We start from the raw sequence: 15,309 nt of genomic DNA, 5'->3' as shown, positions 1-15,309 counted from the left end.
CTTAAACAAGGGCGCCTGGGTGGCTCGGTTGGTTGAGCGACTGCCTTCGGCTCAGGTCATGATCCTGGAGTCGGGAGATCGAGTCCCGCATCGGGCTCCCAGCTCGGCAGAGAGTCGGCTTCTCCCTCTGACCCTCCTCCATCTCATGCTCTCTATCATTCTCTCTCTCTATTAAAAAAACAACAAAAACCAAAAGAAACAAAACCCCCCTTTTAATCCCCGGCAAAAATATATTTTAAATGATAACTGTATTCCATGAATCTTCCCCTATCCCGCACAACTACCAAAAGCCTTTCCATTCTGAACTACAAACTTTTTACCTGTAATTTACAGAAATTGACGTCAAGTAAATAACTCTTAATAGTCTTCTTACAGTCTTACTTGGCAAGGGGTTTTCTTTCATTAGAGACAATAAATTTGCATGTATGTGCTATGAGTTGACTAGTGGAATGAGTGATACTTTGTCTTTTTATTGGTCATTACCTGACTTAGAACCATTCACAACTTTGCCCAGATTAGTTTGGTGGTGTGTACTTTCTGAGGCTTCTTAATCATGAAGTTGTTTGCACTGTATTTTCTCCTGTATCAGAGTACAACTGAGTACACCATTTAACCTCAGTTATCTGCTTTGAGGCTGTGCTTAAGTCAGATTAGTTTTTTTTTTTATTTTTTTTAAAGATTTAGTAATTTGACAGAGAGAGACACAGCAAGAGAGAGAACACAAGCAGGGGGAGTGGGAGAGGGAGAAGCAGGCTTCCTGCAGAGCAGGGAGCCCTATGTGGGGCTCGATCCCAGGACCCTGGGATCATAAATCAGATTTGTTCTATCACCAAACTATTTCCCTTGGTTAGAAAGACACTCTTCCCCCCCAACCCCCCAACTGGTATTAGATCTGCTTCACACTGTTGATTAAGATATTGGGCTTTTTATTTATTTTTTAATATTCATAGGTCTCCATGAGCTTAACATAAGTCTTGCTGACAAATTAGGTTTCTGGGTCAGTAAGGCTGTCTTAGTCCATTTGGGCTGCAAAGTTATAGACTAGGTAGCTCATAAACAACAAATTTATTTCTCACAGTTCAGGAGCCTAAGAAGTCTAACATCGAAGTGCTGGCAGATTTGGTGTCTGGTGAGTACCTGTTTCCTTGAATATCTGTTTCCTATTCTTGCTGTGTCCTCCTATGGTGGAAGGGTGGAGGGAACTCTTTGGAATCTCATTCATAAGGGCTCTGCCCTCAGGACCTAATCACCTGCCTCCAACTCCGAATACCATCACATTGGACGTTAGATGAATTTTGTAGGGGCACAAATGTTAGGACTGTAGCAAAGGCTGAGGGCCAGGCTCAGGACTGTAGTGAATTTTTCAAGGAGACGTACTTTTGTATATATCCTTTCATTCCATCTACAACATGGATATTTTTACTTTAAACTTTAAAAGGTATGATAATTTAGGGAAACAGAAAAAAGAGTCTCATGTAATCTAGCTATAGCTACAACGGGGCATCAGTCTGTTTTAGTACAGTAGGTATATTTAAAATTTAATTCATTTATGCATCTCACTGTAATGTTTAAATTCTTTAGCACATTCATAACACATTGTAGGTATATTAGGACATGTTGAAAGTTTACTAGTATACTTGGAACTGCATTCTACTCAAACAACTTGACTGAAAAGTAACATTTGAAGAAGAGTACTGAGTTGATGACAAGATTTGACAGTGACAGACTTATCTGATAAATTTTCTTTCCACTAGCATCTAGAATGTAGGAAATGGGCATTTTAATTGATTAATTCAAGCAGGATTTGCTGAGTACTTACTAAGTGTCAAGAATTGTACTAGAGGTTGGAGAGGTAGACATTAAAAAAAACACAGTCCTCTTCCCACAGTGACATAAGTGGTTAGACAAGTCTCCAAACAAATAATTGTAGTATACTGGAATAAAACTATAATTGAAGGTTGTATGAGATGCAATGGAAGCAAGAACTGAAGCATTTAACTTTGTTAGGAAGGAACTGCTTCATTATATTTGTGATATTTGAGCTGAATCTTGAAGAATATGTCAAAATTTGCCAGGACATAAGCAGTAAATGGACATTCCAGATAAAAACAATAATAGGTGGAAAGGCATGGTATTGAAATACAACAGCCCTTTGAAGTAATTAATTTTTTTTGTTTCTGAAAGAGTAGGGTGCATGTGAGGGAATAGTAAGTATGGGCTAGAAAATGAAAAATGTGGTCTTGGGAATTTATTCTATAGTTTATTCTAATGGCCAAAGGAAAGCTATTGAGTTTTAAGACAAGATTTGCATTTTCCAGAAGATTCACATACTGATAGCTTACAGTAATATAAGCTCAGGAGTTTATTACAAATAGTTGAAGTAGGAGATGAGAAGATCTTGAACTCCTCAGTAAAATGGGATTCATGAAATTGGAGGGCTTATAAGGAGATAAATAGGTTTAAGTGTGATAAATTGTTGCAGTTATGCCCCCCCTTCTCAAGCCAATAGGTCATGCCTACTTATATCCATACCCTTGGGTAGACCCCTCCCAGACTAACTCGTGACTTGCTTTGGCCATTGAGATAATAGCAGTTGCAATTTAGCAGAGACTTGAAAAATGTTTGCACGTTAGGATTTGCCCTTTTACAGCTGATAACCCTTCAGCCACCATGTAATCAAATCAGGCTTTGCCTCCTAGAAGATCAGAAACCACTTGGAGAGAGGCCCCAAGTGTCCCAACCATTTCAGCCTTCCCAGTTGAGGTCCCAGACATATGTGTGAGGTCATCCTAGCCCCAACTAAGATGGTTCAGACCAGAAGAATCAGCTAGTCAACCCATAGAATCACAGGAAATAATAAATATTTCCATTTAAACTTTCAGATTTGGAGCAGTTTGTTTCATAACAAAAGTTAACTGATACCCTAAGTGACCCAAGCAGATGTGGAGTGGGAAGAAGTCTAAGATGAATCTTTCTTTTGTAGCTTGGGCGGATGGATAAATCAATTTTGGAAAGCTATGAATAATAGAACAATTAAATTGGTGATATTACCAAAGATAATGGGAAATATATATATATATATATACATAGTTGTTGTTTTTTAAGATTTTACTTTTAAGTAATTTCTATACCCAGCATGGGACTTGAACTTACAACCCCAAGATCAAGAGTTGCATGTACCACCAACTGAGCCAGCCAGGTGCCCTGGAAATATATATTTTTACAGACCAAGTTTGGTGGGATAATAAATTCAGCTGTGGAAATAGAGTCTTAGGGGTTGACTTTTTGGGACATATAAGTGAAGATATCCAGTTGGCAGTTTGATATAAATATCTGGAGATCATAAATTTGGAGTAAAAACTATGGCTTCGAATGACATTGCCCATTTTTCATTAGTTTTGGGAGATTTTTGTAAATTCTTTGATACCTCGTACTTAGTGTTGTCTATCAATAGAGACAACCTCTTCCTTTCCAATCTGTATGCCTTTTTTTAAAAAAAAATTTTATTGTTATGTTAATCACCATACATCATTAGTTTTTTTTTAAGATTTTATTTATTTATTCATGAGAGAGAGAGAGAGAGAGAGAGAAGCAGAGGGAGAAGCAGGCTCCCCGCTGAGCAGGGAGCCCGATGCGGGACTCAATCCCAGGACTCTGGGATCATGACCTGAGCCGAAGGCAGACGCCTAACCATCTGAGCCACCCAGGCCGCCCCATCATTGTTTTTGATGTAGTGTTCCATGATTCATTGTGCATAACACCCAGTGCTCCACGCAGAACGTGCCCTCTTTAATACCCATCACCAGGCTAACCCATCCTCCCACTCCCTTCTCCTCTAGAACCCTCAATTTGTTTTTCAGAGTCCATCATCTCGCATGGTTCATCTTCCCCTCCCAATCTGTATGCCTTTTATTTTTTTATTGTGTTGGTTTGAATTGCCAGTACATGTTGAATAGGAGTGGTGAGAGTAGATGTCCTTGCCTTGTTCCTGTTTTAGGGAAAAAAACATTCAGTCTTTTATTATGTGTTACCTATAGTTTTTCTTTTGTAGATGTCATTTTTCAGGTTAAGTTCCTTTCTTAGATTACTAAGAGTTTTTATCATGAGTAGATAATTCTGTCAAATGCTTTTCCTGCCTATATGGAGAAATCATAGTTTTTCTTCTTTAGTCTATTAATATGGTGAATTATGTCAGTTAATTTTTAAATGTTGAATCAGCCTTGCATTTCCAGTATAAAACCCCTTGGGTTGTAGTATATTATCCTTTTCATATGTTGAATTTTATTTACTAATATTTTGTAGTGGATTTTGCATCTGTATTTATGGAAGATACTGCCTTTCTTATGATGTATTTATCTGGCTTTGGTAATAGGGTTGTGCCTCTGAATTGGAAATGTTTCCCCCTTTCTCTGCTTTCAAAAAAGATTATATAGAATTAGTATTTTTTCTTTCCTTTTTTTAAGATTTTATTTATTTATTCATGAGAGACAGAGAGAGGCAGAGGGAGAGGGAGAGGGAGAAGCAGGCTCCCCGCTGAGCAAAGAGCCAGATGCAGGAGTCGATCCCAGGACCCTGGGATCATGACCTGAGCCGAAGGCAGATGCTGAACAGCCTGAGCCACCCAGGCGCCTAGAATTAGTATTATTTCTTTATGATTTGGTAGATTTGCCAGTAAAGCCACTTGGCAAAGAAATTTCTTTATGGAGAGGTTTTAAACTACAGATTTAATTCCTTTAATGGATGTAGGATTATTCAGGTTATATATTTCTTCCTGAGTGAGCTTTGGTAATTTGTGCCTATGGATGAATTGGTATAAAGGTGTGTGTAATACTCTCTTAAATATCTGTAGTGTCTGTGATGATGTCACCTTCACATTCCTGATTTTGGTAATTTGTGTCTTTTTTTTTCATGTCAGTATGGCTAGAAGTTTATAGATTTTGTTAGTATGTTCCTTTTTTTTAAGATTTTATTTATTTATTTTAGAAAGAGAGTACCAGGGGAGACAGTGAAATGGGGGAGAGGGGTACAAGGGGAGGGAGAGGGAAAGAGAGAGAATCTCAAGCAGACTGCGTGCGAGCATGGAGCCTGACCCCACAGCCCTGAGATCATGACCTGAGCCGAAACTAAGTTGGATGCTTAACTGACTGAGCCACCCAGGCACCCCTGTTGGTATTTTCAATAAAATTGGTTTCTTTTATTTTGGTGTTATTTATTTTACTCTGTTGTTTCCCTATTTTTAATTTTACTGGTTCCTACTCTTTATTACTTCCCTTCTGTTTGCTTTGGATTTAATTTGCTCTTCCTTATGTGGTTTCTAAAGGTGTAAGTTTGTTTGTTTGTGTGTTTTTAAGTAGGCTCCATGCCCAAGGTGGCTTGAATTCATGATCCTGAGATTAAGAGGCTCATGCTTTACTGACTGAGCCAGCCAGGTGCCCCTCTAAAGGTGGAAGTTTCTTTTTTTTAAATTTTTTTTAAAGATTTTATTTATTTGAGAGAGAGAGAGCACGAGCTGGGAGGAGAGGCAGAGGGAGAAGGAAAAGCAGACTCCCCACTGAGCAGGGAACCCGATGGGGTTCGATCCCAGGACCCTGAGATCATGACCGGAGCAGAAGGCAGAGGCTTAACCAACTGAGTCACCCAGGGGCCCCTAAAGGTGGAAGTTTAGATCATTGATTTGAGATCTTATTTTTTCTAACATAGGCATGCGATTTTATGCATTTCTCTCTGAGCACTGCTTTGGCTGAGTCTAATACATTTTGATATGTTGTATTTTTATTTGAACTCAGTTCAGAATATTTTTTAACTTCCCTGTGACTTCTTATTTGACCCCTGGGTTATTTAGAAGTGTGTTAATTTCCAAATATTTATGACTTTTCTAAATATCTTTCTATTATTGGTTTCTCATTTAATTTTGATATATTCAGAGAACATACTTTCTGTGATTTCAATTCTTTAAAATTTGTATTATGATCTAGGGGTGCCTGGGTGGCTGAATCAGTTAAATGTCTACCTTCAGCTCAGGTCATGATCCCAGGGTCCCGGGATCAAGACCTGCATTGGACTCCCTGCTGAGCAGGAAGCCTGCATCTCCCTATCCCTCTGCCCCCACCCCAGCTCGTGCACTCTCTCTCTCATTCTCTCTCTCAAATAAATAAATAAAATCTATGTAAAAATCAAATTATATTATGCCCTAGAATATCATGTCTCTTTTTTAGGATTTTATTTTATTTTATTATGTTTTGTTAGTGACCATACAGTACATCATTAGTTTTTGATGTAGTGATCCATGATTCATTGTTTTCATATAACACCCAGTGCTCCATGCAGTAGGTGCCCTCCTTAATACCCGTTGCCGGGGTAACCTATCCCCCTCCCCCCCTCCCCTCTAAAACCCTCAGTTTGTTTCTCAGAGTCCATAGTCTCTCATGGTTCATCTCTTCCTCCGATTTCCCCCCCTTCATTTTTCCCTTCCTTCTCCTAATGACCTCCATGCTATTCCTTATGTTCCACAAATAAGTGAAACCATATGATAATCGACTTTCTCTGCTTGACTTATTTCACTTAGCATAATCTCCTCCAGTCCCATCCATGTTGATGTAAATGTTGGGTATTCATCCTTTCTGATGGCTGAGTAATATTCCATTGTATATATGGACCACATCTTCATCGCCCCAGCAACTTCTTTCAAGATACATCTCCAAAGGCAAGTGAAACAAAAGCAAAAATGAACTTTTGGTACTTCATCAAGATAAAAAGCTTCTGCACAGCAAAGGAAACAGTCAACAATACAAAGAGGCAACCCACAGAATAGGAGAAGATATTTGCAAATGACACTGCAGACAAAGAGCTGATATCCAAGATCTATAAAGAACTTCTCAAACTCAACACCCAAAAAACAAATAAGTCAAAAAATGGGCAGAAGACATGAAAAGACACTTCTCAAAAGAAGACATACAAATGGCTAACAGACATATGAGAAAATATTCATCATCATTAGCCAGCAGGGAAATTGAAATCAAAACCACATTGAGATACCACTTTACACCAGTTAGAATGACAAAAATTGAGAAGGCAAGAAACAACAAATGTTGGAGAGGTTGTGGAGAAAGGGGAACTCTCTTACACTATTGGTGGGAATGCAAGTTGGTACAGCCACTTTGGAAAACAGTATGGAGGTTCCTCAAAAAATTAAAAATAGAGCTACTCTATGACCCAGCAATTGCACTACTGGGTATTTATCCCAAAGACACAGATGTAGTAAAAAGAAGGGCCATATGCACCCCAATGTTCATAGCAGCAATGTCCGCAGTAGCCAAACTGTGGTAAGAGCCGAGATGCCGTTCAACAGATTAATGGATAAAGATTTTATTTTTTCAGTTTATTTTTTATTGATTTAAGTAATCTCTATACTCAATGTGGGGCTTGAACTCACAACCCTGAGATCAAGAGTCACATGCTCTGCTGATGGAGCCAAGCCATCCAGGCACCCCTAGACTATCATATGTCTTTTTTTTTTTTTTAAGATTTTATTTATTTATGTGACAGGGAGACATAGGAAGAGAGGGAACACAGGCAGGGGGAGTGGGAGAGGGAGAAGCAGGCTTCCCGTGGAGCAGGGAGCCCGATGCAGGGCTTGATCCCAGGGCCCTGGGATCATGACCTGAGCTGAAGGCAGACGCCCAACGACTGAGCCACCCAGGTGCCCCTATCATATGTCTTGATAAATGCTTCAGGTGCACATGAAAAGAATGTGTATTCTAATGCTGTTGGGTAGAGAGTTCTACAAATATCTTAGGTCAAGTTGGTTGATAGTGTTGTTCAGATCTTCTCAATCTTTGCTGACTTTCTACTTATTCTATCCATAACTAAGAAATAGTGAAGCCTCCAAGTATAATTATGAATTTGTCTATCCTTTCAAGTTTTTGCTTCATGTATTTTGAAGATCTGTTTTTAGGTCCATACACAATTACAGTTCTTACGTCTTCTTGGTGATCTGATCCTTTTAACATTGTGTAATATCCATCTTTATCCATGGTGATACATAGCACCTCCCACTTCTTTTGACTAGTGTTTTAATGTTATCCTTTACCATCCTTTTACTCCTAATCTATCTATGGGTTGCTTATTTAATTTCAGTTGAATCTTTGTTCAAAAAAACTCAATCTGACAATTTTTGCTTTTAATTGGTATGTTTAGATCATTTACATTAGTGTAATAATTGATGTGGTTGGACTTAAGTTACCCTTTTATTGATTTCTGTTTGTTTCCTCTTTTTTATTTTTCTTTTTAACCTTTCCTGCCTTTTTTTTTGGATTATTTGGATATTTTTAGTATTCCATTATCTATTGGTTTTTTGGTTATCTCTCTTTATAAAGATATAAACACTTTCATTTTCTAATTTTTAACTGGTAAAATACACCTAACATAAAATTTATTATCTTAACTATTTTTAGGTGTATAGTTCAGTATTAGTAAGTATATTTACATTGTTGTGCAGCCATTCTTCAGAACTTTTCCATCTTGTGAAACTGAAACCCTATACCTATTAAGCAATAATTTCTTATTCTCCCTCCTCCCAAGCCTTGGCAAATACCATTCTACTTTCTGTTTCTATGAATTTGCTCTAGATACTGCATGTAAATGGATTTATACAGTATTTGTCTTTGTGAATGTCTTATTTCACTTAGCATAATCTCAAATATTGTTGTAGCATGTATTAGCATTTATTTCCTTTTTAAGGCTGAATAATATTCCACTTTGTCTATATACCACATTTTGTTTATCCATTCATCTGCTGATGGACACGTAATCTATTGTGAATAATCTGTTATAAATATGGGTATACAGATACCTCTTTGAGATTCTGCTTTATATTTTGGATATACACCTAGAAGTGGAATTACTATATCAATTTTTAATTTTTTGAGGAACTGCCATAGTGTTTTCCTTAGCAGCTGCACTATTTTACATTATCCCCAACAGTGCACAAGGGTTCTAATGTCTCTACATCTTCACCACACATTTTAGTCAGTGTTATAAAACCGGGACCTGTTGATGAAGTCCTAATGGAAGCTACAACTACGAATGTAAAGGCTGTTGAAATTAAGGTGAAAGTTTAGAGGAGAATTAATACGTTTCAACGGGCTTTATGTGAAGTGGTTGTATCTCTTTTACCTGATTGCATTATGGGGATGAACATTATATCTGATTGGGGAACATTTCACCTACCTATAATTGTTAAAAAGAAGGCATGTAAATCTGCCCTTCAAGCAATATTAATTGGACATGCTAAATGGGAATCAATAAGATTACGTGAATCCAAACTATATAGAGTAGAAGCTGGAGTGCTGATGTGGACAAATTATTTTTTTTTATTTTTAAAGATCTTATTTATTTATTAGAGCGCCTGTGCACTCGCACACAAGCAGGGGGAGCGGCAGAGGGAGAGGAAGAAGCAGGCTCCCTGCTGATGTGGGGCTCTATCCCAGGACCTTGGGATAATGACCCAAGCTGAAGGCAGAGGCTTAACCGTTAACTGAGCTGCCCAGGCACCCCTGGACAAATTCTTTGTGCAATAACTGTATGTGTGACATACACTGGGGCTTATCACAAAAGCCTGGGAGCATCTCCCAGCATTGACTACTGGGACTTTGGTCTGGAGAATTCCCATTTGGGAGGAAATTACTAGGTTGCTATCAGACATTAATTAAAACTGCCCTTGTGACTGAAGGATGTAAAATCTTGAATCCTAAAATGCCTTTGATGTCTAGGATGATGTTGGAAAAACACTGTATTGGGGAGGGCAGTGCCCAGAATAGTTCCATAATAAAATGGAAATCGTTTGTACAGGGTCATGCTACCCATGAAATGCAAGGATGATGTACTTAACAATAGGGAGCCTCTTTTCAAACCCTAGGCCTGACTTTGAAATTTTGAAGAGCCTCCAGATTCTTTCATCACGTGGACCGTGCCCTATGGACATCTCTCAGCTGACCAACAAATATCTCCTTGGTTCATGGATGGCAGTTGTAAGGTAAATGGACAAAATCCTGTTAGGAAGACCACCACTCTGATCAGAGAAGGTAAAAATCAGCTAGGTGGGCTGACTTGCCTACTGTTTTCTTAGCAGTGGTGGAAGAATTGGACAATGAATCATAACAATCCCTAGATTTCATTTTTACCAACTCATGGACAATGGCCAATGAAGGGCAGTGGAAACCTGGCCTATTAAAGGGGTGCCTGTATGGGGCACAGCTCTGTGGAAAATCACTGGAAATTTGAGGGGCACATTGAGCTAGGAGGTATCAATGCCCATCAGAAAAAAAAAAAAAAACCCTTTAGTGGACTATTCCTTGCCTGGCACTGGAATCTCTGAATACTTATTTCTTAAAATAGCTATTTAATGTCTGTCTCTTCCACTATACTCAATGTCAGGAGGGACTATTTTGGTTTTATTACTGTATCCTCATGACTAATACAGTTCTTGGCATATACTAAGAACCCAATAAATATTTATTGAATATATGAATGAATGGACACTTTTCAGATCTCATCTTACTTGACATTTTTATAGCATTCTACACCATGGATTGTTCTTACCTGGAATCCTTCCCCCTAGTCTTCCTTATTAGTAAGGTCTGCTGGTTTCCCCACTTCTTTAGCCTTCCTTTATAGGTAAGTTGCCATTTCTTTCTTTTTTTTTAAATTTTATTTATTTATTTGAGAGAGAGTGTGTGAGCAGAAGGGAGAGGGAGAGAGAATCTGAAGCAGACTGCGCTGAGTGTGGAGCTTGATGCAGGGCTTAATCTCACAACTGTGAAATCATGACCTGAACCCAAACCAAGAGTCGGACGCTTAGCTGACAGCCATCCAGGTGTCTCAAGTTGCCATTTCTTTATGAATATTATAGCTTCAGAAATTGCTTTTTAAAAGGGGATACCTGCATAGTCAGCTCATATATGCAACACATAAATTCTTAGTAATAAGTGCTCAGTCACCATTTCATCGTTCTAGAACAAAGTAGATATTTGTTACTGCATAGTGGCACTCCTTTGCTGTCACTTTGTTACCTGTTATTAGGTCCTCTGTAACTCTTTTTTCCCTGTTTATCTAGTTTATTATTTCTATACAAACGCTTGCTAGCATATAATTTTCAAAAATTTAAAAACATGGCTTTTATTCAAATATAATAGGAAAATATTTCAAATATGCAACTCATTAATTATGAGAACATATAAGATACTAAGATTGGTTCAAAGAAACATTCAGGGACAGAGAATATATATATAGTCAAAGGAATGCTGAAACTAATTTGTCAGTAGATGCAAATTTCTGCATGGTAAGAGACATAATATTTTGGGTTATGTTTTTTCTAGATGGAAAAGAGTTAAATCTCTACCAGGAGATTTGTATTTATATGACTAAGGACAGGAATCATTTGCATTGCTCTCCGATAGGAAGAGCAATTGCTTTGTTGTCAGTGACCTGCAAGTTAACCACTACCCCTATAAAGTTGTAAAATACCCTAGTCAATAGAAAGTCAAATTAAGATGCACGTCCCTACACAATCAGCTATCCTGTCCCTAGTGGTCTGCCAAATTATATCTTGTATTCCATTGGAATGATCCCAGTAATCTCTTCTGCCTATTTCCAAGTTTTGAATGTTTTTTTCTTAATGCTCTTTACCCTGACAAGAAAGAAACCTTTACTTTTGCTTTTCTGTAGTACCTGTCCCTCTTCCTTCATAGAATGTTTTTTCCCCCTACCTGTGCCCAGTTTTCTCTCTTACTTCCATTTAATCTTGGCCCCAGCTTGCTTCCTTTGAACACAAATTTTTGGTTTTCCTTCTTTCACCCTTACGTGATGTGGCTGATCCACAGTTCACTTCCTAAACATTTGGAGACTAATTTGGAGTGTTAGTTTCTTATTTTATGGTATAGTAAGATGGTATTATTTTTATTAAAAATGGTCTTTATTGGTCTGGTATATGTGTATTCTCAGTTTTACTTTAAGCTCTGGTATAAACTACAAGTGATGGAGTTTTTTTGTATAGAAATTTTATATACTAGGGCGCCTGGGTGGCTCAGTCAGTTAAGCATCTGCCTTCCGCTCAGGTCATGGTATCGGGGTCCTGGGATCAGGCCCTGCATCAGGCTCCCTGCTTAGTGGGGAGTCTGCTTGTCCCTCTCCCTCTGTCCATCTCTCCGCTCATGCTCTCTCAAATATAAATAAATAATAAATATTAAGATTTTAATAAAATCTTAAAAAAAAAAAAGGAATTGTATCCACTAATTCAGGGATGGTAAATACATAGCACTTGTGCTATCGCTTTTTCTACCCATACCTATGGCAGATATTGACAGCTGATACCAAATTCATTCTTGTTCAGCTTGAACTCAGCCTCAGGTTCCTTCTACACACAGAAGTCCAGCCATTCACTATCAATCAGTTGAAGTTGACACAAGATAAAAATGTTTTAAATGAATGCTTTTAGGAAAAATGTCATAGAGCAATCTGGTTCTAGAGTTGGCATATAGGAAGGCAACCTTTGTGTATCTCTCAAAATAAAAATGTCTTTGGGAATTGTTTTTAGCTAATTAGTTGTATGAAGTTGAGTATAATCTTAAAAAGTATGTTTTCCTTAATGCAAATCAAAACCACAATAAGATATCACCTTATGCCAGTCAGAATAGCTAGAATCAAAAAGACAAGAAATAACAAATGTTGGTGAGGATGTGGAGAAAACAAAATCCTCGTGCACTGTTGGGAATGTAAATTGGTGCAGCCACTGTGGAAAACTATGGAGGTTCCTCAAAAAATTAAAAATAGAAATACCATATGATCCAGTAATTCTGTTACCCAAAGAAAATAAAAACAGTAATTCAAAAAGATATATGCATCCCTTGTTTATTGCAGCATTATTTAAAATAGCCAGGATCTGGACCAAGTGTCCATCAATAGATGAATGGATAAAGAATACAATGGAATATTATTGCTATTTCTGGCAATATGGATGGACCTTGAGGGTATTATGCTAAGTGAAATAAGTCAGACAAAGACAAATATCACATGATTTAACTTATATGTGGAATCTAAAAAACAAAACAAACAAACAAACAAACAAAAAGCAGAATCAGACCTATAACTAAATACAGAGAACAAACTGTTGTTTGCCAGAGGGGAGAGCAGTAGATGGGTGGGCAAAATGGGTGAAGGGGAATTGAAGGTACAGGTTTCCAGTTATGGAATGAATAAGTCATAGGGATAAAATGTATAGCATAGGGAATATAGTCAGTGGCATTGTAATAGTGTTGGGGATGTGAGAGATGGTAGCTACACTTGTAGTGAACATAGCATAAGGCATAGGGTTATCAAATAACTATGTGGTACACCTGAAACTAATGTTAACATTGTATGTCAACTATACTTCAATTAAAAAAATATAGACAACTTGTAAAAAAGAAGTATGTTTTCCTTTTTTTTAAGCTAAAAATCCAAAGTAGATACAATTTTATATAAAAATTTATTTCTATCATGTGGATTAGTGGTTAACCATCTGGAAAATAAAGATATGGATTTATTAACCTAATTTCAATTTTTTTTGCAACTTCACCCCTTTTATTTGTGCTGCTTGTGCTTTGTCTTGAAAATACCTTCTCCCTCTGCCCCAACAGTGCACTGGCAGGGAAGAGGTAGCAGAAAATAAAAGACATCCCTCGTTATTGCACATGGACGCATTATACAGGCCCACCTGGTGAAGGCTAGGGGGCATCTTGGCACATTCTCAGATCCCTGTTCAGGAGGGGGTTGGGTTACTGGAGTGGCATCACATGTGAGAGGGATTTCTCCAAGCTACTCTAGTCCTACCTGTTGGTCCTTGTGCTTCCTGGTACTGCCTCCCTCAGTGACGTCTCCAGTTTTTTTTTTTAAGATTTATCTATTTTAGAGAGAGAAAGAACATGAGTGAGGGAAGGGACAGAGGAAGAGAATCTCAAGCAGCCACCCTGCTGAGCACAGAGTAGACTTGATCTCACAACCCATGAGATCATGACCCGAGCTGAAACCAAGAGTCCGATGCCCAACTGACTGAGCCACCCAAGTGCCCCTCCAGCGTATGTTTTTTTAATGTATTTACATTTGATCCAAAATAATGTGCTTTAGATTGAAAAACTGTTTGGTTTCTGTGAATCTAGAAAGTTTTGTCATAGGTAAAAGAGGGTTCAAAATCAGAAATTAGTTACCTCCTTTCTTGTAAAAGAACTTTACAATAAATTTCAGATGTATCATATGTCCAAAAAAAGAACTTGGTGTTTTGTAGAGGGAAGTTCAGAACAGGACGTATGAACGATCTATTGGCTTGTTTAATGTTCTCAGTGCTCTTGATATATACAGAGAGTAATTATTAAAAACATGGATGGTGGGGTCAAACTCCTTTGGGTTCATCTTGGACAAATTGCTTAACTTTGTTCTGTTTCAGTTCCCTCATCTTGGTGTGGTTATTGTGAGAAATTATTTATTTATTTATTTACGTAATTGTTAGCAACACAAACATTCATATACACATACACATGTATGTATGCAAGCATACGTACATACTCTCTTATGTATGGCATTTAGAACAATCTAAGAACATGGTAAGCACTGCGCATCTTAGTTATTATCTTTACAAATTAAATTTAATACCATTCCTCAAATGCTTATCAGTACATCTTTCTCCTGAAAGTATTAAAATTTATTTTAAATGTTGATATCATAATTACACGATTCTTTTGTTTCTTTTTGTGTACAGGTTTTTTCAAATAAGCTGTTTGCTCAAGAAAAGAAACTCAATTTTTTCAGATCCAGAAAGAATAAATCAATTTGAAATATTCTTCATAAAATGGCTATAAGAGGCAGCAAGTGCTAAGAAACATGAATTTATGAACATAGCCACATGCTTTTTTCCTTTCAGTTTGATTTAAATTTAATATCCTCCCACAATGGAAAATCATTTACAATAAAGAGATGAACTGGAAGGAATAGGAAAATGGAAACAAGATGTCATTTCTTTTACTATCCAACAGTTTACCATCTGTTTTAAAATGGTGTTTGACCATCTACAGTAAATGAAACAAAATGCTTTTTAAAATAATGTAATACTTTAAACTATTTTTACTACCAAACTCTCCCCTGTGAACACATTCATTTTACTGAGTAAAGGTTTATTTAAGCTCCACTTACATCTATGTTGTTTTTAGCTCATTTCCTTTTTAAAAAAGCAATTGGTGAGTTTATTTCCCAGTTTAGCTCTTATAATAAAATATAAAAGGC

At 37.4% G+C, this 15,309-nt stretch overlaps 1 protein-coding gene across 1 annotated transcript in view; it reads left to right on the top strand.

Annotated features, from left to right (window-relative positions):
* The window catches only part of LOC112808159 (uncharacterized), a 167,091-nt gene that overhangs the window by 1,422 nt on the left and 150,360 nt on the right, over positions 1-15,309 (top strand). Inside the window, exon 4 of the mRNA XM_073879585.1 lies at positions 9,917-10,033. Within this exon, the coding sequence (XP_073735686.1) occupies positions 9,917-10,033 (117 nt within the window). The remainder of the gene's footprint in view (positions 1-9,916; positions 10,034-15,309) is intronic.

The sequence above is a fragment of the Callorhinus ursinus genome, unplaced genomic scaffold (assembly GCF_003265705.2).
Source record: "Callorhinus ursinus isolate GAN/ISIS: 27379988/994484 unplaced genomic scaffold, GSC_fseal_2.0 scaffold34, whole genome shotgun sequence".
Taxonomy (NCBI): Eukaryota; Metazoa; Chordata; class Mammalia; order Carnivora; family Otariidae; genus Callorhinus; species Callorhinus ursinus.
The sequence above is the reverse complement of the archived record's forward strand: the minus strand, read 5'-3'. Positions and strand labels throughout refer to the sequence as shown.